Source organism: Oncorhynchus tshawytscha, linkage group LG04, assembly GCF_018296145.1.
Source record: "Oncorhynchus tshawytscha isolate Ot180627B linkage group LG04, Otsh_v2.0, whole genome shotgun sequence".
Classification (NCBI taxonomy): Eukaryota; Metazoa; Chordata; class Actinopteri; order Salmoniformes; family Salmonidae; genus Oncorhynchus; species Oncorhynchus tshawytscha.
The window spans coordinates 20,104,236-20,127,486 of record NC_056432.1 but is presented as its reverse complement, the minus strand read 5'-3'; the positions used below and the strand labels follow the sequence as shown (position 1 = coordinate 20,127,486).

The window sequence follows — 23,251 nt, the reverse complement described above, 5'->3', positions numbered from 1 at the left end:
TCAATGTCCAGGAAACTCCCCAGATCTTAATCCCATTGAGAACTTGTGGTCAATCCTGAAGAGGCGGGTGAAAAAATAAAAACCCATAAATTCTGACAAACTCCAAGCATTGATTATGCAAGAATGGTCTGCCATCCTTCAGGATGTGGCCCAGAAGTTAACTGACAGCATGCCAGGGCAGATTGCAGAAGTCTTGAAATAGAAGGGTCAACACTACAAATATTGACTCTTTGCATCAACTTCATGCAATTGTCAATAAAAGCCTTTGACACTTCTGAAATGTTTGTAATTATACTTCAGTATTCCATAGTAACATCTGACAAAAATATCTAAAGACACTGAAGCAGCAAACTTTGTGAAAATTAATATTTGTGTCATTCTCAAAACTTTTGGCCACGACTGTAGTGTGGGATGCACTTTGACAATCATGTTCTAACCCCTCTTATAATGGAAGTGCATAGTTCCTTTCAACACTAATCACTACCACTTTTGTATCCTTTATATCAATAAATAATATGAATGATTATTCACAAAATATACAGTACATCCAGTGCTTTGACACTTAAAAGGTAGACGCGGCTACAGTATATGGTTACCACAAAGAGCAAGCGACTTCCAACAAAAACAAAGACTGTGTGAAGCGAGAGGCTGCACGCCTCCGCATTTGTTGCCATGCAGCTACTGTATTACAGGAGAGATATGTGAACTCCCATACACATGTGCAGATGCCAGTATCTATGTTGGTGCTGACGAGGGCAGCCACTTGCCTCATTCTCTCTGCAATATCTCTGGCCACAGTGGTGATCGTGAAAAAGGTTAAATAAAAACACATCACATCATATTGCTGTGTCTCAGTGGTTGTTGTGGAGCTTACAACATCTTATGTAGGACTTGACACATACAGAAAGAATGCCCCAATTCACTACAATGCTAGGAAACTTCTCAAGAGGAATAACCATTTCGTAGGCTTTCTAGGCTACTGCCAATTGAACATTATAATGTGGTTTCATTATGGGGTGGTTTCCTGGAAACAGATTAAGCCTAGTCCTGGACTAAAAAGCAGGCTCAATGGAGAATGTTCATCGAAAAATATTTTTTATCTGTTTCCCGGGAAACCACACTTATGGATAACAAAAGCTTAAAGGACCATCTGGAGTTGCTACATCCATTTTTGGACTAAATTGATGATATAGCTATTGAATCTTAAATAATATAACTCATAAATGCTTAAAGAGCTTAGTTCAACTCTCTTACCTCAGTAGAACCTAAAATGTTTGTATACAAAGACAATGTAAACAAACACTGTATAGCTTCAAAACACAGTTAAATCTATAATTTTGATCTCATGGATGATCAGTCATTGCATCCATAGCTCTGTCTATGAATTTGAGTGTAGTTATAGTTCTCAAGCCCCATCCCATTAGCTGTTTTGTTATTTGTTACTGTTTGAACTCCGGATGTGCCCTTTAAAGCCTGCTTTACACAGTCACAGAGAATGAAGGATTTTTATTAAAAAAGATCCAAACCTGACCTCAATTCTATCATATCCTGCAGCAGTATTTGATTATCACGAAAATGCTGGCCCTGCCAAGGCAGCAATAGCTAATCTGTGTTTTGGTCAGATATAACAAATTATGTGTTTCATATGACTGTTTAATAACCCTGTTAGAACATTTGAGCATCGTTATTACTATTCTCTGTGGTTTTCTCCCTCACATTTCTGTGGCGATAATATCCTCATAGTGTAACCCTGAGCTGTGGATGTCCACGTCAAACTCCGGTCGACTCTCCAACTCTGCTGTGAGCTCCTGCAGGATCCTCTTCAGGTCTTGGTTCTTCTTGTGCATCTGCAGATAGTTGAGCTGAAGCTGCTTCTGGTACTTGATGACTCTGTCCTTCTCCCTGTTCCACGTCTGTCTCTCATGCTCAAAGCTGTTCGACAGCCTCTCCTGAGTCTCTCTCTCTTCCCTGAGCTCCACTTTCAGTTTCTTCACCTCTCTCTGGAGGGAGTCAGTGCTCATGCTCCCTCCAGTGCCCCCACTCTGGTCTGACCTCTCCTGGGCCTCCAGTTTGGCCTTTTGCTGCTGCCTATGTTCTTTTGCCAGGGCCAGGTCCTTTTTCATTTCATTGATGTCGGTCTCCAGTATGTCCACCTTTACTCTTAGTAGATCAGCCTCGTTCTTCTTGCGCTGGAGCTCATTTTGGCATACCTGGGGTGGAATATATAAATTGTGTCATTATCAAATGCATTTTTCTATTGAACATGGAGGTCAAGTAGATAATGGTCTAGGTTTAGCATTGTCACTCACTCTTAAATGCAATTTACATTGGCTCACCACTAGTGTAGCGGCTAAAAATCAGTAAAGAAATCTATTCTGTTTGCATATCATACTTCCTCTGATTTTCTTTTAAGAAAAGTGACGTAGTACCTCCACATCCACACTGCGAGAGCGTATCTTTTCCTCTTGCAATTTGTTCTGCTTTTCCAGTGCCTCCATTTTGGACCGGGTCTCCTTCAGTGAGGCTTTGAGGCTGATGATGTCATTCAGCTTGTGAGTGACACAAGCCTGGGAGTCCCTGAGTTGCTGCTTCAGCAGTGAGATCTCCCCAGCCTTTTGGCATACCTAATAATAAATGGAAAGGGTAAAAACTGTGTTGAACTAGTGGTTGCTTTTGTCCAATACATTTTTGAAATGACATAGACCCGGGTGTTCAGTAGCTATAACTCGTTTATCCTAGTGACCTGACCAGAAAATACATTGAGCACTAGTCACAGTCTACAATTAGCCCTGGTAAGACCATGTGGACCATATGGTCAAAACTCCTGGCTCATGACACCTGCTGGCCACTTACCTCCCACTGGGTCTCCTCTAAGGTGGGGTCTAGTTGGTTCTTCTCCATCTCAAACGACATCAGTTTGACCTCTATCAGGTCCTTCTCCTGGGTCATCTGGACCAGCTCGTCCTGGAGCCTCTGGTTGTCCTGCTGCAGCTGGCTGACCTTCAGCTGCAAGGCCTGGTGGTTCCTCACGGCCCTCTGGGAGACCTGCCTGAGCTTGGTGGAGCACCTCTGCTTCAGGCCCTCCATCTCCTCAACACAATACCTCTGCTTCTCCTCAAACAGCTGGCACGTGTCCACCTCTTTCTCCTCAAAGCTCACCTGTAGCTCCTGCAGCTCTGTCTCACTCTCCAGCAGCCTCTGCTCCAGCAGCTCAATTAGGGACTCATCTGTGGAGATGGGTGAGCGATTACAGCCCCCCATCTCCTCCAAGAGAGGGCTAGGCTGCTGAGGTGAGGGGAGGGAGATGGTGTCCCTATTAGCCTTCGCTGCCCCTCCATTGCTTAGAGCTGCGACCCTGGCACTGGCACTTATGCCATTTCCGTTGGTCCATGTAGAGAGGGGGGGCTGCTGGGGATGGGTCATGCCATGGGCTGTGCCTCCTGCACACTGAGTCAATGGGCCTGTGGAAGCACTGTGGCTCCCACTGGTGCTGTGAGTAGGCAGGCTGGACATTGAATCCTGCCCAGAGTCTGAGAGGGTCCCTGAAAATGTGTCCTGTTGGGGCTCCTGTGAGTCTCTGGTTCTCTCTGGGGGACTAAGGAGGTGGGTGAGGTTGTTGTGAGTCTCTGTGGAAGAGGTGCTCCTGGGGATGACTGGCTTGAAGGCTGTGGGCCGGATCAAAGCCTTGTCCATATTCTAGAGGTAGAGGAAGGAGATGGAACAAATTAAGTCGATTAGATAACATGTTGGTCTGGAGAACCAATGGAGATGTTCATGTAAGGAAATAATACTGCCAATGACTAATCCATCATTTAGTGCTGGGGGGAACAGATTATATCCACCCAGAAATGTGAGATTTGTACATGTAAACATGCAATGTGTAAATATACAGAATACATGAAACTGTCATGAAAGATATGTAACATAAGATATTTCTGTCTGTGCTGTCTGGAAACACCACTAGTTTATACCCAACCTCCTCCTCCACCTTGTTGTACTGCCTGAGAAAATATGAAAAGCCCTACTCTGTGATAATAATCCCTTAGAGTCGATTGGTGCTTCAATTTAAGTAACATAATTTTAAAAATCACCATAACATAGAGATATCTGTTTTTTGGCTTTGGATGCATCTCAATCCACCGCATCTGCCTGTCGCACTTCCGCATCTGTGGTGAAAGTTGACAAAGCTAGAGCGCTGTTTGTCAGAACAAAAGACATCTTCTCACAAATACGTCTGTAGCGCAGGAACGGTTTGACCTACAAAACTATTATGACCCCTCCATGGAAAGGGGAGACTCTCACAAACATGAGTGTCACAGGACTCATCTGAAGGTAACCGGTACCGTTTAAAAAAAATGAATGGAGGTATGAAGTTAGTTTTGTGCCAACCCCCCAAAAGGGTTAAATATATGTATATAAAACAACAACAAAAAACAATATTATCTGATCTTTCTTCTATCTCCTAGATATAGGACAGACACATTTCAAAACCTGAAATGATTATGATTTATTTTCGGACTGTTTGTGTGTTTATGACAATTTATGAATGTGTTATACAATGTGTTTCTCTGGGCTGTAATAGTAAAGGCCAAATTCAATATTGAATCTTTTTTTATATACTTAAAGGGGTCCTAAAATTCAAAATCATGTAGTTAAATGATCCATACTATGACCACCTTAAAACAATTCCATGTCAGCTTAGAACGCTTAGATTTACAGGGGTTAATAATGTGTGAGAGGTAAGCTTGTGGACTCCTGTCCAGCTTTGGGAGACTAGTCAAATATCATATCACCTCCACCCTACCTGATACCCTAGACCCACTCCAAATTGGTCCACTGACGATGGAATCGCCATCACACTGCACACTGCCCTATCCCATCTGGACAAGAGGAATACCTATGTAAGAATGCTGTTCATTGACTACAGCTCAGCATTTAACACCATAGTACCCTCCAAAATCATTATTAAGCTCGTGACCCTGGGTCTCGACCCCGCCCTGTGCAACTGGGTCCTGGACTTTGACGGGCCGCCCCCCATCTCCACCCCGCTGATCCTCAACACTGGGGCCCCACAAGGGTGCGTTCTCAGCCCTCTCCTGTACTCCCTGTTCACCCATGACTGTGTGGCCATGCACGCATCCAACTCAATCATCAAGTTTGCAGACGACACTACAACGGTAGGCTTGATTACCAACAACAATGAGACGGCCTACAGGGAGGAGGTGAGGGCCCTCAGTGTAGGGTCAGGAAAATAACCTCTCACTCAACATCAAAAAAACAAAAGGAGATGATCGTGGACTTCAGGAAACAGCAGAGGGAGCACCCCCCCATCCACATCGACGGGACCGTAGTGCAGAAGGTGGAAAGTTTTAAGTTCCTCTGTGTACACTTCACGGGCAAACTGAAATGGTCAACCCACACAGACAGTGTGGTGAAGAAGGCGCAACAGCACCTCTTCAACCTCAGGAGGCTGAAGAAATTTGGCTTGTCACCTAAAACCCTCACAAACTTTTACAGATGCACAATCAAGAGCATCCTGTTGGGCTATATCACCACCTGGTATGGCAACTGCACCGCCCTCAACCGCAAGGCCCTCCAGTGGGTAGTGCGGACTGCACAATGCTTCACCGGGGACCAACTGCCTGCCCACCAGGACACCTACAGCACCTGATGTCACAGGAAGACCAAAAAGATCATCAAGCTCAACAACCACCCGAGCCACTGCCTGTTCACCCCGCTATCATCCAGAAGGCGAGGTCAGTACAGATGCATCAAGCTGGGACCGAGAGACTGAAAAACAGCTTCTATCTCAAGGCCATCAGACTGTTAAACAGCCACCACTAACAATAACGCCACTTTAATAATGTTTACATATCCTACATTACTCATCTCATATGTACAGTGGGGAGAACAAGTATATGATACACTGCCAATTTTGCAGGTTTTCCTACTTACAAAGCATGTAGAGGTCTGTAATTTAAAAAAAATCATAGGTACACTTCAACTGTGAGAGACGGAATCTAAAACAAAAATGTGGAAAATCACATTGTATGATGTTTAAGTAATTAATTTGCATTTTATTGCATGACATAAGTATTTGATGCAGAAAAGCAGAACTTAATATTTGGTGCAGAAACCTTTGTTTGCAATTACAGAGATCATACGTTTCCTGTAGTTCTTGCCCAGGCTTGCACACACTGCAGCAGGGATTTTGGCCCCCTCCTCCATACAGACCTTCTCCAGATCCTTCAGCTTTCGGGGCTGTCGCTGGGCAATACGGACTTTCAGCTCCCTCCAAAGATTTTCTATTGAGTTCAGGTCTGGAGACTGGCTAGGCCACTCTAGGACCTTGAGATGCTTCTTACGGAGCCACTCCTTAGTTGCCCTGGCTGTGTGTTTCGGGTCGTTGTCATGCTGGAAGACCCAGCCACGACCCATCTTCAATGCTCTTACTGAGGGAAGGAGGTTGTTGGCCAAGATCTCGCGATACATGGCCCCATCCATCCTCCCCTCATTATGGTGCAGTCGTCCTCTCCCCTTTGCAGAAAAGCATCCCCAAAGAATAATATTTCCACCTCCATACTTGACGGTTGGGATGGTGTTCTTGGGGTTGTACTCATCCTTCTTCTTCCTCCAAACACGGCGAGTGGAGTTTAAACCAAAAAGCTCTATTTTTGTCTCATCAGACCACATCACCTTCTCCCATTCCTCCTTTGGAATCCAGATCCAGATGGTCATTGGCAAACTTCAGACGGGCCTGGACATGCGCTGGCTTGGGCAGGGGGACCTTGCGTGCGCTGCAGGATTTCAATCCATGACGGCGTAGTGTGTTACTAATGGTTTTCTTTGAGACTATGGCCTATGGATTTTGTGGATTTTTGTTTTAGATTCCGTCTCTCACAGTTGAAGTGTACCTATGATAAAAATTGCAGACCTCTACATGCTTTGTAAGTAGGAAAACCTGCAAAATCGGCAGTGTATCAAATACTTGTTCTCCCCACTGTATATACTGTATTTTATACCATCTACTGCATCTTGCCTATGGCGCACGGCGATCGCTGATCTATATATTTATATGTACAAATTATTATTCATCCTTTTACAGTTGTGTGTATAAGGTAGTTGTTGTGAATTTGTTAGATTACTTGTTAGATATTACTGCATTGCTGGAACTAGAAGCACAAGCATTTCGTAACACTCACATTAACATTTGGTAACCATGTGTATCTGACCAATAAAATGTGATTTGATTTATTGAGAGAGTAGGGTTTGCATAAGAACATCACTGATGACATCTTACAAAATATCAAGCCATTGTAATATTTACTGTGATTTTCATTAATAGAATACAGCCTACCCATTCATTCTTGAAGAATATAACTTATAATGCCTTCTTGAGCACACAATCGTAAGGTTATATAAGGTTATTTTACTCAATTACTTGTTTTTGCTGTCATTTTAGTCTTTGTTAACAAATACGGTATAGTTTCAAAATGTTTACAATTGTTATTTCAATCTCTTGGACTGTCAGTCCTTTCACCTAGCTATGTCTATGGCTTTGAGTGTGGTTACATGCTGCTGCAGTTAGGCTAAAAATACCAACACAGAATTGGGGCTTTAGTCATCAACCTTGGAGATGGTTCAAAACAGACTGGACAACACAAGGCTTGGTGCTTCAACAGAGGTAATGTGGTTGTTTGCTATAGTACCTACTGTGCTTGTCTGATCTTGTGTTTGACGTTGTCTTACTGGTTATTAATTATACAACACAGGCATATTCAAAATGATGTTGAGCAAGTCAGAGTCTCACCTTCTCCAGTTTCCCAGACATAGGCAGCAGTTTAGGTGTCTCTCTACCGTCTGGTTCCATATCAGTAGAATGTCCCTCTCCTACACGATCTTCTGTTGGGACGCCTCTGCGGTGAGTCATCCGCGACTTCTGGCTCACCTTTAAGTAAAGTAAGTCCTCACTTCTGCCTGCCTGAGAGATGTCTTTAGTGGTGTGGTTGGAAGACCCCTGAGCAAAGCTGTACTTCAGTAGGCCATCCAGGCTCCGGCCCGTTTTCCGGGGATGGCCTGCCTTCTTTAGTTTGTACTCCGTGGCCTGACGGTGCTTGCTGTGGAGACTGGGACCTGAGATGAAGCTGCTGACACTTCCCATGGTCTCTGGGCATAGGTGAGGGTAGAAGAGATGTCCTGGCAGCTTTAACGTATGCTGTTGAAGAGGTACTGGGAATGGGTGTTATACTCTTGACCCCAGGTCGGTATTGTCAATGTTTCCATCTGCAGGGAAGACATTTCGATTTCAGATGTTTTGTTATTGTTGTATTTTGTGAATGTAACTTTGTTCTATAAAGGGATTTATTTTCTGCAACAGCCATACTGTAGACCGGCGGTAGGCCACCCTGTTCCTGGAGTGCCACTGGTACTGCAGGAATTTGTTCCAACTAGGCACCACACCTAACCAATTGAGCTAATTGATCAGTTCAATGATTGCCTAAATTCAACACACCTGGTCTTCCAGGACGGTTAAATCAAAAACATAAAGTACCTGCTGCCCTCCAGGACCAGGGTGGCCTACCCCTGCTGTAGATGTACCCGCTCTTCCTCACCCCTGCCCTGGGAGATACAAGGTCCCAGATGTTGCCAACCATGGTCTCTAATCCTCTAAGGAACAGACCTATAGTGTATTTTCAGTTCACACTAGTTACTAATAAGCAGAGGTCTCCGAAGTGAATGATATTGCCTTTGGGCTCCCCAACCACCTGGTGTCCTTTCTTTAAGCCTAATGTCCACAGGAACAAAAGCATGGTTTCAAAGGGCCAACTATAATAGTACCATTAAGTAGTACGTAGCTGACGGCTAATCTGTTGCAAATCATTATTTCCACAGTGTGGCTGGCCTGAAAGACATGCATAGCTGTCACTGTTAATGCTCTTCATGATTAGAGCATTGTGCAAGTGCAGTTGTTTTGATTGAATACGGAGCGTTAGTTTTGCACTGTTTGTCTCTCAGGAGGAGATGAAAAGATTGACAAAACATGCGCCTCTTTTGCTCATCTTATGTTTTCATAGATAATGCAATAATAGCTATGTGGACAAGGACTAGAATCACAATGGACAAAAGAGAATACAGCCACTTGGCCACTATCCAGTACAGCATGAAAGAAAGAAATATATATTTAGCTTCATTCAGGATGAGGATACATTCTACATGATTGTACTGTTTGGCATTGTTCCCTTACAATGCACAAATAATAGCTACTAATGATCTAGATGTATACCTGTTCAAGTACAGAACAAATGCCAGATGCCACATGTAAACAATCTTTGACATCGTTCTTCTCCCCTCCCCCCTGCTGTCTGTCTGGTTGATGTATCTCAACTAATTCTCTCACAATCCCTTTCAAATTCTTGAATTCACCACCAGAATTCATCACAAGACTAGAAAATATTCACATTGACTTACTGCCACGGAAAAGCATCCATCTAGCAGACTAACGTGCTGCAATCGGTCCAGTCCTGGAAATACCACGTAGCTGTGTTTGTGTGTCTGAGTGTGTGTGTCTGAATGAACCAATCATGCAGTGAACACATCACCACGCCAAGAGGGTACCATTCTGAGGGGGTGGGTCTTCCTCTACTGACATGTAAATTCAGCAAGGCAGGAGATGGGACCTTGGAAGCCCCCCCAGGGGATGGGGTGTACAACATGTGCTCCTTTTACACCGGCACATGCCGCTCAAGTGATTAACTCCTTTCCTCACAATGGATTCTTTACACTCCCAAACTCCCTCTGCCCCTTTTCTCCATCAACTGACTCTGTAATAACCTCCCCTCCCCTCTCTGTTCCTCCCCTCCCCTCTCTGTTCCTCCCACACTGCCCTGCACCCACTCTGAACAAACACATCTCTGGCTGAAGAGAAAGAACCCCTCTCTTTCTTTGTCTCCTGAAGTGTGCCAGTCTTTGTGTGGACTCTATTCTGGTAGTTGATGTACTCCTATTAAACAGACAACACCATATTTGAGTGTAAAATATATGACTACACTTCAGAATAAATGGCAAATGGTGGAGTGGGAAAAAGTGGGAAAAGTACCCAATTGTCATACTTGAGTAAAATTAAAGATACCTTAATAGAAAATGACTCAAGAAAAAGTCACCCAGAAAAATACTACTTGAGTAAAAGTCAAATAAAAGTATTTGGTTTTAAGTATAGTTAAGTATCAAACGTAAATGTAATTGTTAAAATATACTTACGTTTTAAAAGTAAAAGTATAAGTAATTTTTAATTCCTTATATTCAGTAAACCAGACGGCACGGTTTTCATGTTTTTTTTAAATTTAAGAATAGCCAGGGGCTATCTTCAACACTCAGACATCCTTTACAAATGAAACATGTGTGTTTAGTGAGTCCACTAGATCAGAGGCAGTAGGGATGACCAGGGATGTTCTCTTGATAAGTGCGGGAATTTGAGTATTTGCCTGTCCTGCTAAGTACTTTTGGATGTCAGGGAAAATGTATGAAGTAAAAAGTACATTATTTTCAATACTTTACACCACTGGTGCTGCTGCTGAGGGCTTTAAGCGGCTTTGAGTCGCATTCAGTGCTGCTATATCAGTTTAAGCTCGCCCACATTCTCAGCCTCTGTAGAAGTAAGCCCTCGTTTTAGACAAGCAGTCTAAATTGTTTCCACCTTTTAACATAAAAACCTTAATTGATCAACTTTTCCATGATAGGATGTTGATCAGAGGAATATTTTGCACAATCTTCACAGATGAACCCTTATTGATTTAAGGATATCCATTCCAAGTGCTCTGCATTAGCACTAGGGCAATATTTCCTTAAATCTGTGGTTAATTGCACTCATTTTACATTGACAATCATAGATATTTAAGATAATGTATGTGAACTGTCTCCACTAAACCTATCAGAGGGTCTTCTTGTATTTAGGAAAATGTTGTAATTTCATCAAGATTAAGCCTACATCATCGAAATGTATATAGATTATAAACATCCATCTGACCTTCAGGCCTTCTAGGATCACCATGATTAAGGTTTTCAGTCACTGGAGAACGATTGGGGTGGGTGGGGGTTTTGTGGCGACACTGAGAGGGGGGTTTGAAGGGAGTGATCTCTTTGAGTGAGCGTGTGTAGTGGGAAGAAGGGTTGCTGCTGGTTCCCCCAAGCCCCAGCTGACCTGCCTGACACAAAGCCCTGCCACACAGAGGACCAGCTGGCACTCAGACACCCACAGTGACACACGTAGCCAATCCATTACCTCATAGAGGCTAGAGCAGGGTCATAAAGGACAGGATTTATACCTAAAATCAAATCAAATGTTATTTGTCACATGCGCCGAATACAACAGGTGAAATGCTTACTGACAGGCCCTTAATCAACAATGCAGTTCAAGAAACAGAGTCAAGAAAATATTTGCTAAATAAACTAAAGTAAAAAAATAGAAAGCAACACAATAAAATAACAATAACGAGGCTATATACAGGGGTACAGGTTAGTCGAGGTAATTTGTACATGTAGGTAAAGTGACCATGCATAGATAATAAACAGCGAGTAGCATCAATGTAAAAACAAAAGTGTGTGTGGGGGGGTTTCCTTTGGGGGAAAAGGCGTTGTCGTGCCCTCTTCACGACTGTCTTGATATATTTTGACCATGATAGTTTTCCAATACAGCCCCGTTGATGTGAATGGGAGTGTGTTTGGCCCTCCTTTTCCTGTGGTCCACAATCAGCTCCTTTGTCTTGCTCATGTTGAGGGAGAGGTTGTTGTCCTGGCACCACACCACCAGGTCTCTGACCTCCTTTCATCGTTGTTGCTGATCAGGTCTACCAACGTTGTGTCGTCAGCAAACTTAATGATGGTGTTGAAGTGTGTGCTAGGTCACGCAGTCGTGGGTGAAAAGGGAATAGAGGAGGGGACTAAGCGCACACCCCTGAGGGGATCAGTGTGGCATATGTGTTGTTGCCTACCCTTACCACCTAGGGACAGCGCGTTAGGAAGTCCAGGATCCAGTTGCAAAGGGAGGTGTTTAGTCCCAGGGGCGGCAGGGTAGCCTAGTGATGTGTTGGACTAGTAACCGGAAGGTTGCAAGTTCAAACCCCTGAGCTGACAAGGTACAAATCTGTCGTTCTGCCCCTGAACAGGCAGTTAACCCACTGTTCCTAGGCCGTCATTGAAAATAAGAATTTGTTCTTAACTGACTTGCCTAGTTAAATAAAGGTTAAAAAAAAAAGTGATAAACTGAGCTAAGCACCACCGTGCTTTGTGGGCACTATGATGTTGAACGCTGAGCTGTAGTTAATGAACAGCATTCTCACATAGGTGTTCCTTTTGTCCAGGTGGGAAAGGACAGTGTGGAGTGCGATGGAGATTCTGTCATCTGTAGATCTGTTGGGGCGGTATGCGAATTGGAGTGGGTCTTGGGTTTCCGAGATGACGGTGTTGATGTGAGCCATGACCAGCCTTTCAAAGCACTTCATGGCTATTGACGTGAATGCTATGGGGAGGTCTCACAAGGAACGTGCTGCTGGGCTCTACTGTACCTCAATCGCCACAGGGCCAGATGGCACTTCTTAGAAGTACCGTCTCGATATGGTCAATATTTAAAGAGTTACATGTGTTTTCTATTGGGGTCGCAATGTGCACATGTCTAGATACAACTAGGTAAAAATGTCTATTTCATGACAACATCAAGAAGTTATGTCAAGTTTCGTCATACAGTTGAAGTCGGGAAGTTTACATACACCTTTAAATACATTTAAACTCAGATTTTCACAGTTCCTGACATTTAATCCGAGTAAAAGTTCCCTGTCTTAGGTCAGTTAGAATCAAAACTTTATTTTAAGAATGTGAAATGTCAGAATAATAGTAGAGAGAATGATTCATTTCAGCTTTATTTCTTTCATCACATTCCCAGTGGGTCAGAAGTTTACATACACTCAATTAGTATTTGGTAGCATTGCCTTTAAATTGTTTAACTTGGGTCAAATGTCTCAGATGGCCTTCCACAAGCTTCCCACAATAAGTTGGGTGAATTTTGGCCCATTCCTCCCGACAGAGCTGGTGTAACTGAGTCAGGTTTGTAGGCCTCCATGCTTGCACACACTTTTTCAGGTCTGCCCACAAATTTTCCATAGGATTGAGGTCAGGGCTTTGTGATGGCCACTCCAATACCTTGACTTTGTTGTCCTTAAGCCATTTTTCCACAACTTTGGAAGTATGCTTGGGGTCATTGTCCATTTGGAAGACCCATTTGCTTTAACTTCCTGACTGACGTCTTGAGATGTTGCTTCAATATATCCACATCATTTTCCTACCTCATGATGCCATCTATTTTGTGAAGTGCACCAGTCCCTCCTGCAGCAAAGCACCCCCACATGATGCTGCCACCCCCGTGCTTCACCGTTGGGTATGGTGTTCTTTGGCTTGCAAGCCTCCCCCTTTTTCCTCCAAACATAACGATGGTCATTATGACCAAACAGTTCTATTTTTGTTTCATCACACCAGAGGACATTTCTCCAAAAAGTACGATCTTTGTCCCCATTTGCTGTTGCAAACCGTAGTCTGGCTTTTTTTATGGAGGTTTTGGAGCAGTGGCTTCGTTCTTGCTGGTTATGTTGATACTGTGGATATAGATACTTTTGTTCCTGTTTCCTCCAGCATCTTCACAAGGTCCTTTGCTGTTGTTCAGAGATTGATTTGCACCTATCGCTCCAAAGTATGTTCATCTCCTGGAGACAGAACGTGTCTCCTTCCTAAGTGGTATGACAGCTTCGTGGTCCCATGGTGTTTATACTTGCGTACTATTGTTTGTACAGATGAATGTGGTACCTTCAGGTGTTTGGAAATTGCTCCCAAGTATGAGCCAGACTTGTAGAGGTCTACACATTTTTTTTCTGAGGTCTTGGCTGATTTCTTTTGATTTTCCCATGATATCAAGCAAAGAGGCACCAAGTTTAAAGGTAGACCTTGAAATAAATCCAGAGGTACACCTCCAATTGACTCAAATGATGTCAATTAGCTTATCAGAAGCTTCTAAAGCCATGACATCATTTTCTGGACATTTCCAAGCTGTTTAAAGGCACAGTCAACTTAGTGCATGTAAACTTCTGAGGCACTGGAATTGTGATGCAGTGAATTGTAAGTGAAATCATCTGTCTGTAAACAATTATTGGAAAAAATACTTGTGTCATGCACAAAGTAGATGTCCTAACCGACTTGCCAAAACTATAGTTTGTTAACAAGAAATTTGTGGAATGGTTGAAAAATGAACTTTAAACCTGTTTGGGATAGGGGGCAGCATTTTCATGTTTGGATGAAAAGCATGTCCAGAGTAAACTGCATGCTACTCAGGTCCAGTTGCTAATATATGCATATTATTAGTAGATTTGGATAGAAAACACTCTGAAGTTTCTAAAACTCTTTGAATGATGTCTGTGAGTATAACTAAACTCATATGGCAGGCAAAAACCTGAGAGAAATCTAAATAGGAAATGGGAAATCTGAGGTTTGTAGTTTTTCAACTCATTGCCCATCGAATATACAGTGTCTATCGGGTCAAATTGCACTTCCCAATCCTTCCACTAGATGCCAACAGTCTTTAGAACCTTGTTTGATGCTTCTACTGTGAAGGAGGGGGAAATGGGAACTGAATGAGTCAGTGGTCTGTCAGAGTGGCATGAGCTGGTCACGCGCATTCACATGAGAGTTAGCTTGCGTTCCATTGCATTTCTGAAAACAAAGGAATTCTCCGGATGGAACATTATTGAAGATTTATGATAAAAACATCCGAAAGATTGATTCTATACATCGTTTGACATGTTTCTACGAACTGTAATATGACTTTTCTTCTGAACTTTCGCCTGGACCTGCCCGCGCGTCGTGAGTATGGATTTGTGAACTAAACGCGCTAACAAAAGGAGGTATTTGGACATAAATTATGGACTTTATCGAACAAATCAAACATTTATTGTGGAACTGGGATTCCTGGGAGTGCATTCTGATGAAGATCATCAAAAGGTATGTGAATATTTATAACGCTATTCATGACTTATGTCGACTCCAACATGGCGGATATCTGTATGGCTTGATTTGTTGTCTGAGCGCCGTACTCAGATTATTGCATGGTTTGCTTTTTCCGTAAAGTTTTTTTTAAATCGGACACAGCGGTTGCATTCAGGAGAAGTATACCTCTAATTCTTTGCAAAGCACTTGTATCTTATATTAAAGTTTATGATGACTATTTCTGTAAATTGATGTGGCTCTCTGCAAAATCACCGGATGTTTTGGAAGCAAAACATTACTGAACATAACGTGCCAATGTAAACTGAGATTTTTGGATATAAATATGCACTTTATCAAACAAAACATACATGTATTGTGTAACATGAAGTCCTACGAGTGTCATCTGATGAAGATCATCAAAGGTTAGTGATTAATTTTATCTCTATTTCTGCTTTTTGTGACTCCTCTCTTTGGCTGGAAAATGGCTGTGTGTGTTGTTGTGACATGGCTCTGACCTAACATAATCATATGTTGTGCTTTCGCTGTAAAGCCTTTTTGAAATCAGACACGATGAGTAGATTAACAAGAAGTTAAGCTTTAATTTGGTGTATTGCACTTGTGAATGTATAAAAGTTACATATTTCCAAAAAATATTTTTGAATTTCGCGCGCTGCCTTTTCAGCGGAATGTTGTCGAGACCATAAGAAGTTTTAATGACTTCAACCTAAGTGTATGTAAACTTCTGTCTTCAACTGTATTTTTATCATTAATAACTAATATCAAGTATTGAAAACACCAGTCTGACTTGCTGTCCCCTCGTGGCACGTAGACTGTGAATAGGGAGAGGAGACAAGATGATCAACATTTTTAGCCTAAGGTCCTCCCAGTCATGACAAAGCCATTATGCTTAGCTCACATAAAGGGTGAGTGTGTGTGTGTGTGTGTGTGTGTGTGTGTGTGTGTGTGTGAGCCATCGAAAAGGGTAGTACATGACAGCGAAAGCATTTCCAGTGTGTGATGAGGTGAATAATTGAACATGAAGGACCCGTCTCTCTCGCTGTGTAGCCTGTCAAGGATCCCCTGACATCGCTTGACATCGTCAGGGGTGGCAGGTAGCCTAGTGGTTAGAGCATTTGGCCAGTAACTAAAATGTTGCTGGATTGAATCCCTGAGCTGACAAGGTGAAAATCTGTTGTTCTACCCCTGAACAAGGCAGTTAACCCACTGTTTCCCGGTAGACTGTCAATGTAAATATGAATTTGTTCTTAACTGACTTGCCTAGATATACAAAATAATCTGTTATTCATCGTGTAGAAAGTATGAATAATCTTCTTTAAAATTAGACTGTACTTAGAATGATGTGGGAGGCAAGCATCTATCTTTCACTGTCCCTCGTTTTCCCCTGCTATCCGTCCATCCAGGCTCTGCATGCACTAGTGTGATGTCTCCTCCTTAGAGCATACAATGGGATCTAATTGGATGATCCACTTAGTACATTACTGAGGAGGCTGTGAGTAAATGACCCCTTAGCACTGAAGAGTGAATCGCACATACTTACTGCCACTGAGGGAAGAGTGAGTGTCTGTGTGTGTGTGACATCAATCAAAATGTCAACTTTATGTTTGAATATGAGGTTGCATGATTTAGCTGCCGGTGGGTATTTTGTAGGCTACCCTAAGTGTCTTTCAATCAATCATTTTGAGTGGTTGAGGAAAGGGCTTTGTGTGGATGGGGGGCAAGGTTAAATGAGTGTTGTGATGAAGTGAGCACGCACTGTACTCATTAATTTAGCACTATTGTTTTTCATTGAGACAAGAACAGCCAGGCCCATTTTAATGGAGACCTTTCTCTGAAATTAGAATGCTTGCCTGAAGCGATTTCGACACTCTGAAATTAGATATTAGACTGACAAACAATCAACTTTTAGAGAGGAGGAGTCCATTCTATTCATTGTATTTCTGGGCTGCCTGCTATTTACATTGTGAAAGGCATTTGCATAAGCCTAGCAGCTGGGCTCCAAGCAAGGATAAACGTGTCTTTAATTGAGTCCAAATGGTACCCTTTACCCTTTACCCTTTAATGACCATGCCGCAAAACGACAAGTGCTAAAGGCTTTATGTTTTTTTATATACATTTCCTTATTGAGCCACGTTATCCACATTCTACATCGATGATTGTTCTCTGATGGCTGAACACTTAATGTTACTGGAAGTGCCTGGAATCTATCCAAAAATCGTTTTAGAGAGTTGTGTATGTCGTCCGTTAGATGCTACAATCAGTAGCCTCTCCGTAATCATGAAATATTTACTTCTTGGGCTTTTATCTCTGAGTTGGACTAAAAATGAAATGACAGTGAAAATGTATGGCAGCAAATATGATTATTTTTAGAATTTGCATCATGCCCATGGGCCATGGCCAATTTAACCTGCATCTAAAACTGAAACTGCAGTGACCCGTTCCACCTGCGACAGAAAACAAAAAAGGGAGTAGGATTTTAAAGTAAGTAAAAGTATCTCTAGGTATCTCTCTCTTTCAATAATGTAGAACCACAGACTGAAAGCTTGTGGACCCAAAAAAAGCTGAGGCCCTTTTTAAGACAAGAAGTGACAGGAGTGTCTACTGAGATGCATTAGAGGAGGAGTACATTTAGCTCCAAACTTTAAAGATCATTGGCCATGCTAGGTAGAAAGTTCTATATTGTTGGGGATGGTGTTACACTGGCTTAAACTCAAAGCCTTGAATCAGGGGGCAGAATACCCTGTGACAGAGCTGTTAGGTTTGAAGTAGAGCCAGGCCTCTTATCTGGACCAGCCATTAATTACACAGAAGCCGTGGTTGCACCTTGCGTTAACAGGTGGTTGTCCTCATCTGATTAAGATGATCCGATCATTATCTGATCGGGATTTGTTGCATCTACACATGACTTAAAATGTGTCTCTTATTTGCCCACTGCGTCAGCATTGTGACCAAATTCCCTGGCCCCTCCCTGTATGCAAATTATTCCAACCTGTCTTAGACCTCTTGGTATGACACAAGCTGTATAAATCAACAGAAAATAGCACACTTGTATAGTCAATAGTTTTATACTCTCATCATTACAGCCTACTTTTGTTATCAAACTATTTAAGACTGGGTGTATATAGTCCCGATAACCTTGACCTTGACCTAATTCGCTATGATAATTTGATCATTCGGAACCTCAAAATGATAAACACTGGCGTAGCATGAAGCCCAGAGCTTTGGGAGCCAACTCTCCCCCCAGATGTTGGACTCCCCAGACAGCATATTAAGAAGTTAAGATTTTTTCTGCACACTTCTATAACATACCATTTACATCCGAAATACAATAAGTTGTCCTTTAAAGGTCCAATCCAGCCATTTGTATACCAATATCAAATCATTTCTGGGTAACAATTAAGTACCCTACTGTGATTTTCAAAATTAAAATGGCTACTTTCAACAAAAATAGTTTCTTAGCAAATAGCAATTTCTCAAGCAATAGTTTTGTTAGGACTGTGGGGAGGGGGAAAGCTGTGGTTTGATATTCTTATTGGCCAAAACTCCATCCCACAAAACATGTTGAAATTTCAGGAGGACTTTTACACACTCTTACACTAAAATGGAATTATCACTATTTTCACAATTTCACAGTATGGAATTATATTTAAAATACAGGTAAATCACAGTTTTACTGCACTGGGCCTTCAACTAGTGTTTAAGGTTAACATTGGCTGTTGTTTGTGCAGCTGACATTTGAGGACTTAATGTATTATGTTCTGATTTTTAAAGGAAATAAATATATGTATATTTGGGGGTGGGGCATCAATGTTGTGTTTTCATTCGCTGTGCTAAAACTATAGCAATAGCATCCACATTAGCATTGCTGAATCACGCCTTATATACACATGCTGTATTTGGGTATCTGGGCCAGTTATTTTGAGAGCTTCATTAGCAGGTTTTAATGGTTAGTCTGAAGACACTGCAGATGGAATATAAGAAAAGACTGTGCTGCTTTCCAAAGCCTGTCATCTCCAGTTTCTCTACACCCACACATGTTCCTGTATCCATTTTTATTCCCAGCATAAAGCTGCACGATAATGCATGGCTGAACATGTCTGTGCAGGTGCCCTGTTTATCCAATATCTAATCTTGTCACCAGACCCTGTATTTAAACCTGGCTGCAGGTTTCAACAAGTAATGTTCCCAGATGTCACAATGGTTTGACGTTATGGCAGTGTACACTAATCTCCTTGTTTGATGTACACTGGGGTGGTAGGTTGTCGGTTAAGAGAATAAGGATCTATTTCTGTGTCATGAATTGTGTCTAATGAATAAGTGATTTGATTTATTGTTATTTTATTGTCCTGCATTTTCCAGATAGAAATACAGTTTCTAGATTTAGTACAGCAACACAGATGCCCCCTGCTGTAAACTGTGTCATTTGCTGTTTCTTCTATTCACTATCAAAAGCTGTAGTATGTAACATTTTATTGCTACATATTATATTGATAGTTGTAGTTTCAACAACAGGACTTGATAGTGTTTAGAGGCAGTAGAAAGCTGACACCTCAGTCAGGACCAAGGTGCATGTACTCCAGAGAGTTGTTCTTTAGAAAACAAGCTAAACACCTGCACTAAAAGGATCAACTTTTCAACTCTTTAATTGTTAAAATACATGTTCTTCTTCAATCATGGACTGCAAAACATCTCCTCTGCTTACAGTAAAGAATTGCCGAATCAGAACACATCCAAATGCTTGACTTCTTTCCAATGCCTTTCCATTACTTCCTAGCATGTTTGCCCTGGGCTAGTCAATATGATCTACTTGTAGCCCATCACATCCAGTTTAGCAGCCATAACATGTTGAGCCTGAGCCCTAAGAGGACCTACCTCCATTATGGAGTGCTGTGCTGCTTTCCTGGGTCTGACTCTTCCCTGTAGAGGATGGCTAGCGCTGGTGTGGTGGGAAACACAGGCGCAATGTTTCCTTTGGTGTTTATGTTTCTTTGTCCTCTCAGCCCGTATTCATCTCTCCGTACTGTGTGTTCACTTCATCCCATCGACCAGGAAGTGAACACTGTCATCCTCCTACAGAAACACACTATTTTGCTTTCTCCCTTTTTTCCTTCTCGTTTACCTTGTTTTCTCCCACTCTCTCACTACCACTCACTCTGCCTTTCTTGCTCCCTCCTCCTTTCTTTTCCTCTCACGCTCCTTTCATCCTATCTCTGGAGCGATATGTCTCCCACTCTGCTTTCTTTACCTACCTACCTACCTCTCTCTCTCTCTCTCTCCCCTTCTCTCTCCTTCTCTCTCTCTCTCTCGCTCTCTCTCTCCTTCGCTCTCTCTCTCTCTCTCCTTCTCTCTCCCTCTCTCTCTCTCTCTCTCCTTCTCTCTCTCTCCTTCCCTCTCTTACTCTCTCTCTCTCCTTCTCTCTCTCTGTCTCTCCTCTTTAATTGGCACTTAGACCGACTCAGCCTAGAGGTTCTGTTATTCTATACAAACATATCATCAGCCCACTGTTCTTATTGGATGAGCCCACTGTTCTTATTGGATGAGCCCACTGTTATTATTGGATGAGCCCACTGCTCTTATTGGACGAGCCCACTACTCTTATCGGATGAGCCTACTGTTCTTATTGGATGAGCCACTGTTCTTATTGGATGAGCCCAATGTTCTTTTTGGATGAGCCCACAGATCCTTTTGGATGAGCCCACTGTTCTTATTGGATGAGCCCACTGTTCTTATTGGATGAGCCCACTGTTCTTATTGGATGAGCCCACTGCTCTTATCGGATGAGCCCACTGTTCTTATTGGATGAGCCACTGTTCTTATTGGATGAGCCCAATGTTCTTTTTGGATGAGCCCACAGATCCTTTTGGATGAGCCCACTGTTCTTTTTGGATGAGCCCACTGTTCTTATTAGATGAGCCCACTGTTCTTGTTGAATGCCTCCACACTCTTCTAAAGCTATTCCTAGGCACGGTGTGCATGTAATTCTACCCACAGTGGTTTCAAAATGTCCAATCGCTATTGTATTACTTTATGTTTATAATAGGAGCAGGCAAATCAATCATGAGTTAATAACAACTTATTATGTAACAGCCTACACAATGTCTCTACTCATTGTACAGTTTGTGAGTATTAGGTAGACTTGTGTGATGAAAACGGGGTTGGTTATATATGAAAGATAAATTCTGACAATGCTCTGGAGCTGATGCTATGACTCATCCTCTGTGTCTCCTGGTCTTAGCACTCAGTGTTCAACTCCTGAGGATTAAACCTGCATCACTGTGTCTCCCTGGTCTTAACGCTCAGTGTTCAGCTCCTGAGGATTAAACCTGCTTCACTGTGTCTCCCTGGTCTTAACGCTCAGTGTTCAGCTCCTGAGGATTAAACCTGCTTCACTGTGTCTCCCTGGTCTTAATGCTCAGTGTTCAGCTCCTGAGGATTAAACCTGCTTCACTGTGTCTCCCTGGTCTTAATGCTCAGTGTTCAGCTCCTGAGGATTAAACCTGCTTCACTGTGTCTCCCTGGTCTTAACGCTCAGTGTTCAGCTCCTGAGGATTAAAACTGCTTCACTGTGTCTCCCTGGTCTTAATGCTCAGTGTTCAGCTCCTGAGGATTAAACCTGCTTCACTGTGTCTCCCTGGTCTTAACGCTCAGTGTTCAGCTCCTGAGGATTAAACCTGCTTCACTGGTTTCTCCAGCCCTCTTCAATAATTCACACAGAGAAATTGTGAGAGAGCTGGCAGACGCTCTAACACTTAAAAGGCTACGAAAACAGACTGCGAAATGAACTGTTTAAAATGAGTAAAAAGGTACAAAACTGATGGCTAAACTGTGGCTCACCTTACACACACAAGGATCTCTCAAATTATGACACACCTGCTGTTCAACTAACCAAACGGACACAGAACCAATTAGGGAAGAGGTGCAATTGACATTGCAGCTATCGTATTGCATGGAATAGAGAATGGTTCAAATGAAAGGGAATCTGAATATATCATGTTTAATCCAATTAAAAAGCAATAAACACATTCCTTATTCCTTCCACTTTCCTTCCTATACAGATAAACTCAGTTTATTAGGTACACCCATCTAGTACCAGGTCGGCCTCCCTACAGTCTGAATTCTTCGGGGCATTCTACGAGGTGTCTGAAACGTTCCACAGGGATGTTGGTCCATGCTGACGTGATGGCATCATGCAGTTGCTGCAGATTGGACGGTGGTACATTCATGCTGCAAACAGCCTGTTCCATCTCATCCTAAAGATGCTCTACTGGGTTGAGGTCTGGGGACTGTGCAGACAGTGCTAGCCACTCAAATAAACTGAACTCGCGGTCATATTCCAGGCGAGGTTTTTCCACTCCTCAATTGTCCAGACACCTTGGCCTATTATGGCCAAGACCATTTTAACGTGTAAATTTGGATAGTCACACTTGCTTCGCCTTCATGTTGTTGCTAGTAAGCAGGCTAGGTAGTGCTAGGTATCAACAGCAAATCCAGTAGGGGCAGGAAACTATAGTGAGCTTCGATTGGTCAATAGCAACGCGTTGTCGCAAGAGTATTTGCATAAAGTTAAGTTTTACCCAACTTTGGTCCCGCCCTGTTCAGCTCCCTCGCCCATTCTCGCATCGCCCAACAGTCCCCTGCTCACTTTGCTTCTTTCATTGAAAATGAATGAGCTTCCGTTGTTTCATCGCCCCCAATCTGCTATGTGGATCTCTTATGTGAGCTTACACGATTCTTGCCATTCTTCTTCTACCTCTCTCATCAACGAGCTGTTTCCGCCCATAGGACTGCCGCTGACCGGACGTTTTTTTTGTTTGTCACAGCGTTCTCGGTAAACCCTAGACACTGTTGCACGTGAAAATCCCAGGAGGCCGTTTCTGAGATACGTGATCTGGCGCACCGATGATCATACCGCGCTCAAAATCGCTTAGGTCACTGGTTTTGCCCATTCTTACATTCAACCGAACAGTAACTGAATGCTTCAATGCCTGTTTGCCTGCTTTATGTAGCAAGCCACTCCCATGTGACTCACTGTAAGAGCGATCCAGTTTTGTACCTAATAAACTGTCTGGTGAGTGTATATTCTTGTTCATAACAATTATGTAAAAGGTGAATTAATGATCCGCGAGATGCAGGTTAGAACTCCCACTGTGGTGTTGGTTGGTTGCTGGAAGACACATTCCAAACCTCTTATAAAAGCTCTGACAAGATGTGC

General features: G+C 42.7%; 1 protein-coding gene across 2 annotated transcripts; it reads right to left on the bottom strand.

Annotated features, from left to right (window-relative positions):
• Positions 1–302: 302 nt before the first annotated feature.
• Positions 303–20,358, bottom strand: LOC112248297 (leucine zipper putative tumor suppressor 1). 2 transcript variants are annotated; one of them, XM_024417203.2, is made up of 5 exons: positions 19,912–20,358; positions 7,811–8,283; positions 2,854–3,696; positions 2,430–2,624; positions 303–2,210 (listed from the first exon to the last, which is right to left on the bottom strand). In XM_024417203.2, the coding sequence occupies exons 2-5, from the start codon at positions 8,159–8,161 to the stop codon at positions 1,713–1,715; spliced, it is 1,887 nt and encodes a 628-aa protein (XP_024272971.1). In that variant the 5' UTR covers positions 8,162–8,283; positions 19,912–20,358; the 3' UTR covers positions 303–1,712. The 2 variants fall into 2 exon arrangements, with proteins under 2 accessions (XP_024272971.1, XP_024272972.1); XM_024417204.2 differs by lacking the exon at positions 7,811–8,283.
• Between the last annotated feature and the right edge of the window lie 2,893 nt (positions 20,359–23,251).